This window comes from Mustela nigripes, chromosome 5, assembly GCF_022355385.1.
Source record: "Mustela nigripes isolate SB6536 chromosome 5, MUSNIG.SB6536, whole genome shotgun sequence".
In the NCBI taxonomy this organism is placed as follows: Eukaryota; Metazoa; Chordata; class Mammalia; order Carnivora; family Mustelidae; genus Mustela; species Mustela nigripes.
This window is the reverse complement of record NC_081561.1, coordinates 25572248-25580894: the sequence shown is the minus strand read 5'-3', so window position 1 is coordinate 25580894 and position 8647 is coordinate 25572248. Positions and strand designations below refer to the sequence as shown.

Below are 8647 nucleotides of genomic sequence, written 5' to 3'. Positions count from 1 at the left end.
CAGTATCTCAAAATACATTATTAAAGGATTCTATCTGGACCACGAAGCAGAATGATTTGCTTTCTTTACATTTTTTAAGATTTTTACAAAATATATGAATTTCTATCATAAACAAGTAAGAGTTAATTTATTAAGAATTTATGAAGATAAAACATGGACAATTAGGGGCGCCTGGGTGGCTCAGTGGGTTAAGCCGCTGCCTTCGGCTCAGGTCATGATCTCAGGGTCCTGGGATCCAGTCCCGCATTGGTCTCTCTGCTCTGCAGGGAGCCTGCTTCCCTCTCTCTCTGCCTGCCTCTCTGCCTACTTGTGATCTCTGTCTGTCAAATAAATAAATAAAATCTTAAAAAAAAAAAACATGGACAATTATATTAAAAATTATCAGTACTTACTAATCACCATTTGAGAGAGAGATTGTGTGTGTGTGTGTGTGTGTGCGCACGCATTAAACAGTGAATATTTCTGACAGGTGAAAATTTAGGGTGCTTTATTTTCCTGTTTTTCCATACTATATTATAATGGCACGATTACTAATAACTTTATGTTTTTTAAGCAGAAAGTGAGCAGGAAATGAAGACACACAAGGACCATCTTTTCTGAACATTACAGGATATTATCCCAACAGAAAAGCTGATCAGTAGGCTACCTTGTGACACAGCTCATCCCTCCCGGGTTGCTGCCCTCTCAACAGACTTTCGGCTTTCCTTCTAGAGCATCTAACATGGGTTGCATCACAAGCAAAACCTTCATCAAGATCTGCTATAACATTTTGCCCTTTCCTCAATATTCCTATAACCTTCAAGAATAGAGAAGAAAAGCATGTTATTAAAATATACCCGTATCCAGGGGCACCTGCTCTTGATTTCAGCTCAGCTCATGATCTTCGGGTCCTGAGTATGGAGCCTGCTTGAGAATCTCTTGTCCCCACTCCTCCTTCCCCTCCCCGTCCCCATGCTCACATTAAAAAAAATTTAAAAATAAAATATACCTGTTTCCAACACTTATGTTCAAGTGGCTATGGGTATGCCCCCAGGGTACTGATGAGAACACCACTGACTTTGGGACTGTGTGAGGGATTAGGTTGGTTAAGGTGTCCATGAATTTAGAACACTTATAATGCATGGACCTCAGAATCATCATAAAGAAAGCTAAATTTTTCAGATATTTAAGAATATATCACTCTTGGGAGCCTGGATGGTTCAGTTGGTTAAGCAACTGCCTTCGGCTCAGGTCACGATCCCGGAGTCCCAGGATCAAGTCCCACACTGGGCTCCCTGCTCCACGGGAAGTCTGCTTCTCCCTCTAACCTTCTCCCCTCTTACACTCTCCCTCTGACTCTCAAATAAGTAAATAAAATCTTAAAAAAAAAGAGTGCATCACTCTCATACTTTAACTCTTGTCACTGTCATTGCTTTTTCATGAGAATAATAAAGACATTCTTTGTTCTTTATTCTTTGTTCCCTTCTTAAAAGGAACAGACTCAAACAGATTTTAACTATGATACAGAGCTGAGGGCTTAGGTACCGACCTCAGCACAGCTGTCAAAACACTTGGAGAGAAAATCCCTGATATCCACTTAACTTTATCCATCAAGGCAGAATGAAAGACAGCTTTACGACTTCCTAAGGAATCGAACATTACTGTTTCCATGGATTCTTCAAAATTGCCTCAAAAAGTTGCCCTGCTTCTCCCACCTATTTGGTCCTCCTCCAGGAAACGGCATTAACGGTGGCAGCCGGTCAGACTGCACACAGCCAGATGCAGTTGGGAAGTGGGTCAAGACTGCAAAGTGCCTGTTCCAGCCTTCATGTTTCCCCTTCTTCTTAGTGATAGAAGCTTAGTTTCTGGCTGGGCACACCACAAACCACAAGACACTCTCCAGACTCCCTTTCCCAAGTTTTAGTGTGGTGAACTGACTTCTGGGAGGCTGTGCATGGAGAGCTGGCTGAACTGCGAGGAATTTTTTTCCTTCTGTCTCTGTCTGCATTTTGCATGTGATGGCTGGAGCTTCAGCAGCCACCAAGGATCATGTGACAACTTCAGGACTGGTGGTGTGCACTAGGAGGTTAACAGAAAAGCAGAGGCAGGGTCCCTAGTGGTGTCATGGAACCACTTTATCAGTCCTGGACTGCTTGTCACCGGATTTTTCTGAGATAAAAACAAGCTATTGTGAAGTCACTCCTCGCATGTTTCTAAACTATATGCAGCTGAACCAAAACCTCAGCAATACCCGAGGGTTCATTCCCACAGAAGACTGAGACACTTTTTCCAGACACAATACCCTATACAGTTACTGACAATCAGCAAGCAATGACAGTTCAAGGGCGGACTCCCCTAAGCTCAATGTTCGCCATCATTACCATGACATTTTGGTATTCACAGTATAAAATCATGATCTCCTCCGAGCTGACTTTATTTGACTTCCAAAGAATTCCAGAATAAGAACATTTAAAAATCATATTATCAGGGGCATCTGGGTGGCTCAGTCGGTTAAGCATCTGACTCTTGATTTTTGGTTCAGGTCATGATCGCAGGGTCCTAGGATCAAGCCCAGTGTTGGGCTCTGTGCTCAGCAGAGAGTCTGCTTCCCCCTTTCCCTTCGCCCTCCCCCCTACTCATGCTCTCTCTCAAATAAATAAATAAATAAATAAAATCTTTTAAAAAATAAAATAAAGTTGCACTATCAGTCTTTAAGGAAAAATGTCTAATCTCTTTCTCCACCTATTAAACAGTGTCTGTGCAGGAGCCACTAACCTGGCATTGGAGTTACCGAGCAAGACAGCTGCTGCCTGATTTAACTCAGCACTACTCGTTGAAATGACTTATGAAGTCTCTTCCATACTTTAAATAAAATCTTGATTTCTAACTCGAATCAGTGAAGTATTGTGACAAGAATGGGGTAAGAAGTGGTCGAACTAAATTTTCTTTGCTTTCTAAAATGCTTCCGCTGACTGAGGTGGGGGAAGGAGAGGGGATGCCCGCAGGGGTGGTTAGTGAAGCCAGTGGGGGAAAATGCCAACCTTAACTTGCACTTTAAGATCCCTTTGAGAGTGGGATTTTCCAAACATCTTTAGTTTTACTTTATAGCTGTTGCTATAGCAGATGCAAACGTATCGACCTGCTCTGGCTCCATTCAAGCCTATAAATCCATAGGTACTTGGCTGACTCACTGCTGACTTCAAAGTCCTCACCCAGCATGAGGGTCTCTACTACTTGGAGGTGTGCAATCATACATTTACCAAGTTAAAGGCTCAGAGAAGTCCTGCAGTGAAGAATGCTGTTCCGCTTGTTCCCATAGTCGCATCAAAGGTCAAATAGTTGTGCTCGGCACCTGAGCACACGTGAAGGGGCAGAGCCTCCGGCTTGGCCCCTGGAGTTCTCAGAGGCTCGAACCGGCTGGAGTGACTTCCTAAAGTGCTGCTTGCTTGTCAACGTACTGTCCCTGACGTTCCTGCAGACGGGATGCCCCATCAAGGCGGACTGTGTTTGTGGTGATACCTCTGATGCTGAAAAAGCCCCGACCTCTGCCTGAAGGCTTCGCCACACTCACTACACTCATAGGGCTTTTCTTCATTGTGGATTCTCACGTGCTGGGCCAGGTGGGAGTTCAGTCGGAAGGCTTTCTGGCATATGGCACACTTAAAAGGCTTTTCTCCGGTGTGAATCCTGTGATGGCGGATGAGGTCTGAGGTCAAACTGAAGGCTTTCCCGCACTCATTACAGCGATGGCTTTTGGAGTGGCTGTGGATTCTCTGGTGGTGCGTGAGGAAAAGGGCCTGACTGAAGGTCTTCCCACACTCCTTGCACTCACAGGGCTCCTCCTGGCTGTGAATTCTCTGGTGTCGGTTGAGGTGGGAGCTGCGCCTGAAGTTCTTCCCACAGTGGATGCACAGGTAAGGTTTCTCTCCAGTATGGATCCTGAGGTGTTCCAAAAGGCCTGCATTCTGGCTGAAGACCTTTCCACACTCTTTGCACCGATAAGGCTTCTCGCCAAGATGGATTTTCTGGTGTCTGACAAGATGTGAACTTCTCTGAAAGGCTTTCCCACACTCGTGACACTGATGACCCTTCTCTCTTGAGCAGACTTTCTGATGTGCCACAGGCCTGGGACTCTGACAAGCCTCAGAGCCACAGAGCTTTCCTTCTGCGTGTGTCCCTTCGTGTCCAATCAGGTCTGAGCTCTGGGTGAAGCCCTCCCCACATTCTGAGCATTTACACTCAGTCTTCTCCGTGGGCCTGACCTGCTGCTGTTCCAAGTTAGGGTCCTTAGGACCAGGTTCTACAGGTTCAGACACTTTCCCAGATGATTCCGCTCCTCCATGAGAATCTGTCTGTACAACCACCTTCCCGTTCTCAGTCTTTGTCCCGTCACCTGAAACATGAAATATATACCACCAATTACTTGTTTTTTGATGCTTAGGGAAGGGAATCTGCATTCAGGAGGAATAAATTTAAATCAAGCCGTGTGTGCCAAGTGGAAATGCTGCGGAAGCACAGAACAGATACACAGTGGCCCACAAGAAACTGTGAGCAGTGGTTGCTGGGGGGGGCGGGGATGGCGACCTTAGGAGGAGGCGGCTTATCTTAAATGGTTTGAACTTGATCATATGACATACACACAGCACACAAAGTTAGCAAGCAAGCCAATAGTCTCAAAGGACATGGCTGTACATTTTTTTTTTTAAGATTTTATTTATTATTTACCCGACAGAGAGATCACCAGTAGGCAGAGAGGCAGGCAGAGAGAGGGGGAAGCAGGACTCAATCCCAGGACCCTGAGATCATGACCCGAGCCGAAGTCAGAGGCTTAACCCACTGAGCCAACCAGACGCCCCAATGGCTATACATTCTTGAAAACGCTTTTGGGGCACCTGGGGGCTCAGTGGGTTAAGCTTCTGCTTTTGGCTCAGGTCATGATCTCAGGGTCCTGGGATCGAGACCTGCATCAGGCTCTCTGTTCAGTGGGGAGCCTGCTTCCTCCTCTCTCTGTCTGCCTGCCTCTCTGCCTACTTGTGATCTCTCTTTCTCTGTCAAATAAATAAATAAAATCTGAAAAAAAAAAAAAAAAGAAAGAAAGAAAATGGTTTGTCAGCCGGAGGTCAAATGAAGGCCCTCGGGCCAGTAAGAAGGTGCTGGAAATGAAGAAATGCAGACACAGAGCCCATTTTATCACTGATTAGCTGTGTCATCTGAACCCTCTGAGCTCAGCATCCTCACCGATAGATCAAAACCACTGGACTACAAGACCTCGAAGCTAACTTAAGTTCACAAAGAGGTCTTGGACTTTCCTGATCTCTTTGGACAGCAGTAGCTGCCTTCCTGTGGGGCTCGACGGACACCGGGAGTCTCAATGCTGTAACGGCTCACATGTCTGGTACGTGGAAGACCACAAGCAACATCTGACGAATAAAGCCAAAGCGCAGACACACAGGCACAGGTTGGGGAGTAGAAGGCCTTCCGAGGCCCGGAGCCTGAATGAGGACGCAAAGCTGGAGTGAGAAGAGGTCCTCAGCAGCACCCATGACAAGCTAGTGCGAGTTCAAGAGTGTGAGCCCCGTGAAGGCAGCCGACCAACCGCAAAGGGAGAGCACAGGAGAGCCAAAGTGAACCGTGGGGGACTCGCCAGGCGAGGCCAGAGACCGTGAGTCCCGCACGGGGCACCTCGTGCACATCTTCCTGCAGTGGCCACAGGGGTGGGAGGGCTTAAAGGAAGAGAGAGCCTTCCCCAGCGATGATCTAAGAACATATACAACTAAAGGTGGGGGCAGCTCTGAAACCCGAAAATGACCTGAACTTTGAATGTAAAACAGCATTTTCAACAGACCCAGAGGGCAAGGGACAGTGTCAAGGATCTACTATGACCACATTTCCTTGTCGTACTTAAAATACATGCCCATCATGGGGTGCCTGGGGGGCTCAGTCAGTGAAGCGTCTGCCTTCAGCTCAGGTCATGATCTCAGGTCCTGGGATCGAGCCCCGCATCGGGCTCCCTGCTCAGCGGGGATCTGCTTCCCCTGCTCCTCACCCCGCTCATGCTCTGGTGCTTTCTCTCTCAAATAGATAAAAATCTTAAAAAAAAAAATGTAAGGGACAGAAACAAGAAAGAGGGATTTAAGCAACAATGAAAATACCATACAGGAAGAAACAAATCTAGGTGACATTTAGAAACAAAAGACAGTAATAACACTACAGTAACTTGAAGGAGACAAGAAAAAATGAGGACTGGTGCACCTGGCTGGGGCTCTCTGCCTCGGGTGAGACACTAGCAACCCTTGTCTGGTCACCCCCGTTGTAAAAGGAAGAAGGAGGAGATGAAGGACAGTATGGGAGAAGCTTTTGGTTTCAGCTGAACAGAAGCGCCAAGGAAAGGACGGGGGGGCGGGGGGAAGCGTCTGGGCTGATGGGAATCTTCCAGATCTGGACTGTGGTGATTAGACAACTGAGTTTTGTCATGTTTGTGAAAACTCACTGACCAGAACACTCACGGAGTGAACTCTGCCGAGTGTAGATTAGGCCTCAATAAACCCAACTCAAGACAAACACAAAAGCCGGGCCTCGGCAGGGGACGCCGAACGCGCCTGTCACATGAGGGAGGACGCCCGCTGTTCCTTACCCTTCTCTTCTTCGGGCCCCAGAACGTCCCGCTCAGCCTGGACCTGCGGCTCCCGCACCGCTGCCACAGGGGCCGCCTCCTCTGCAAGCACCTTTTGCTTCTTTGCCTGGTCTGGGCCCTAAGGACAGTTATGCAGGGACAGTTAGGGACCTGAGGGCTTGGGAGGAAACTTTCAGAAACACTTCCCTGTGAGAAAGGAGCGAAGAGGAACCGGAGGGGGCATCAGCATGTTCAGTTCCTCGCAGCAGACAGCGGGAGAGGCTGACCTTCCCTACGAGCCGCCAAACTGGAAAGAAATGGAACCACAGCTCAGCAGCTCTCCTGCTGCTGAACTCACACCCCCTGCTCTGGCCCAAGGCCTCAGGTCCTGCTTCTCTGCAAAAGAGCCCATCCGCTCCTTACCGCATGCTGTCCTGCCTTCCCAAGCTCCGGCTGCAGGTGTTCCAGCATGACCACCATCTCGTCCCCGCTCTCTGGGTGCTGCTCCCGCACCCGGGCCTGCAGCGCCGCGGGCAGGATGGTCAGGAACTGCTCCAGCACCAGCAGCTCCACGATCTGCTCCTTGCTGCGTGTCTCGGGCTGCAGCCAGCGTCGGCAGAGCTCCCGCAGCCGGCTCAGCGCCTCGCGCGGCCCTGTGGTCTCTTCGTACCGCAACTGCCTGAACTGTTTGCACAGTGGCTCTTGTCCGAGGCCTGAGCTCTTTCCCTGTAGCCTGAACCCCTGTTCCCAAGTAGAGCAGCGATCCTCCTTCCCTGTCCGCGGCCCCTCCTTCTTCAGGTTCAGAGGAGCTGGGGAATGAGCGTTCACCAGTGCCATCGCCATCCCCAGCGTCAGCCTGCTTCCGCTCTGCCCCAGAGAGCTTCCTTTTCACTGTCTCCTCCTGCCAATGTGAGAAAGCAAGAATCACAGGGGCGCCTGGGTGTCTCACTATTAAGCGTCCGCCTTCGCTCAGGTCATGCACCAGGAGTCCTGGGACAGAACCCGGCATCAGGCTTGCTGCTTGGCAGGAAGCCTGCTTCTCCCTCTCCCACTCCCGCTCCCCCTACTTGTATTCCCTCTCTCGCTGTGTCTCTTTCTGGCAAATAAATAAATAAATCTTAAAAAAAGAAAAGAATCACAGGAGCAGCAATGATAACAGTAACAATAACTGTAATACACCTTTGCTGTACTCACACAATTCCAATGATTAGTATTAATCCCTTTCTCTGGGAAACAACCCTTCCAGAAACAGAATATACATACAAAATGAGAAAACTCGGTTCTACACAAGATTGCCAGCTGACAGAGCAGGCATAACAAATCTGAAAAATCACGATTTTGTAGCTTGACGAAATAACAGATTGAATCAAGAACCACAAATGGGGGGATGCCTGGGTGGCTCAGTCAGTTAAGCCACTGCCTTCGGCTCAGGTCAGGATCCCAGATGATCCCAGAGTTCCGGGATCAAGCCCCGCATCAGGCTCCCTGCTCAGCCGGGAGCCTGCTTCTCCCTCTGCCGGCCGCTCTGCCTGCTTGTGCTATCTCTCTCTCCCTCTGACAAACAAACAAATAAATAAAATCTTTTTAAAAAAAAAAAAAAAGAAAGAAAGAAAGAAAAAGGACCACAAATGGGTGAAGTCACTGGGCAAAGGAGTGGGGGAAAAGGACATTCTCACAGTCTCAAAGAATCACCACGTGATTGCTTATTAATGACGAAAGAAACAATGGAGACATCTGGCAGCCACAAACTTAATCAAATGCTCAAGCCCAGGAACACCAACAGCCAACCAACCTGTGCCTTCTCGCTTACGCATTTGTAATAAATGTTTCACATGAATCTAATAACAAGGAGACTTTCAGATAAATCCTGAATGCAGCTCACCTACAAAAGTTGATTTCACAAAAATAAAAAGCGGTATTGTTCTAGATTAAACAAACACCTAAATGAATCATGAAAATTGGCTCTTGGGTTTTAAAAACACTATAAAACCTGGTTGGGCTCCAAATACAGCTTACTGTTACACCGTCCTGGATGTGGACAGGGTAACTCTCAAA

At 48.1% G+C, this 8647-nt stretch overlaps 1 protein-coding gene across 4 annotated transcripts in view; it reads right to left on the bottom strand.

The window, feature by feature from the left end:
• Positions 1 to 459: 459 nt before the first annotated feature.
• Positions 460 to 8647, bottom strand: part of ZSCAN26 (zinc finger and SCAN domain containing 26) — a 10815-nt gene continuing 2627 nt past the window's right edge. For all 4 annotated transcript variants that reach the window (XM_059399644.1, XM_059399647.1, XM_059399645.1 and 1 more), the window contains exons 2-4: positions 7016 to 7493; positions 6614 to 6731; positions 460 to 4372 (exon numbers count right to left, since the gene is read on the bottom strand). In XM_059399644.1, the coding sequence (XP_059255627.1) occupies positions 3471 to 4372; positions 6614 to 6731; positions 7016 to 7435 (1440 nt within the window). In that variant the 5' untranslated portion in view covers positions 7436 to 7493 and the 3' untranslated portion in view covers positions 460 to 3470. The remainder of the gene's footprint in view (positions 4373 to 6613; positions 6732 to 7015; positions 7494 to 8647) is intronic.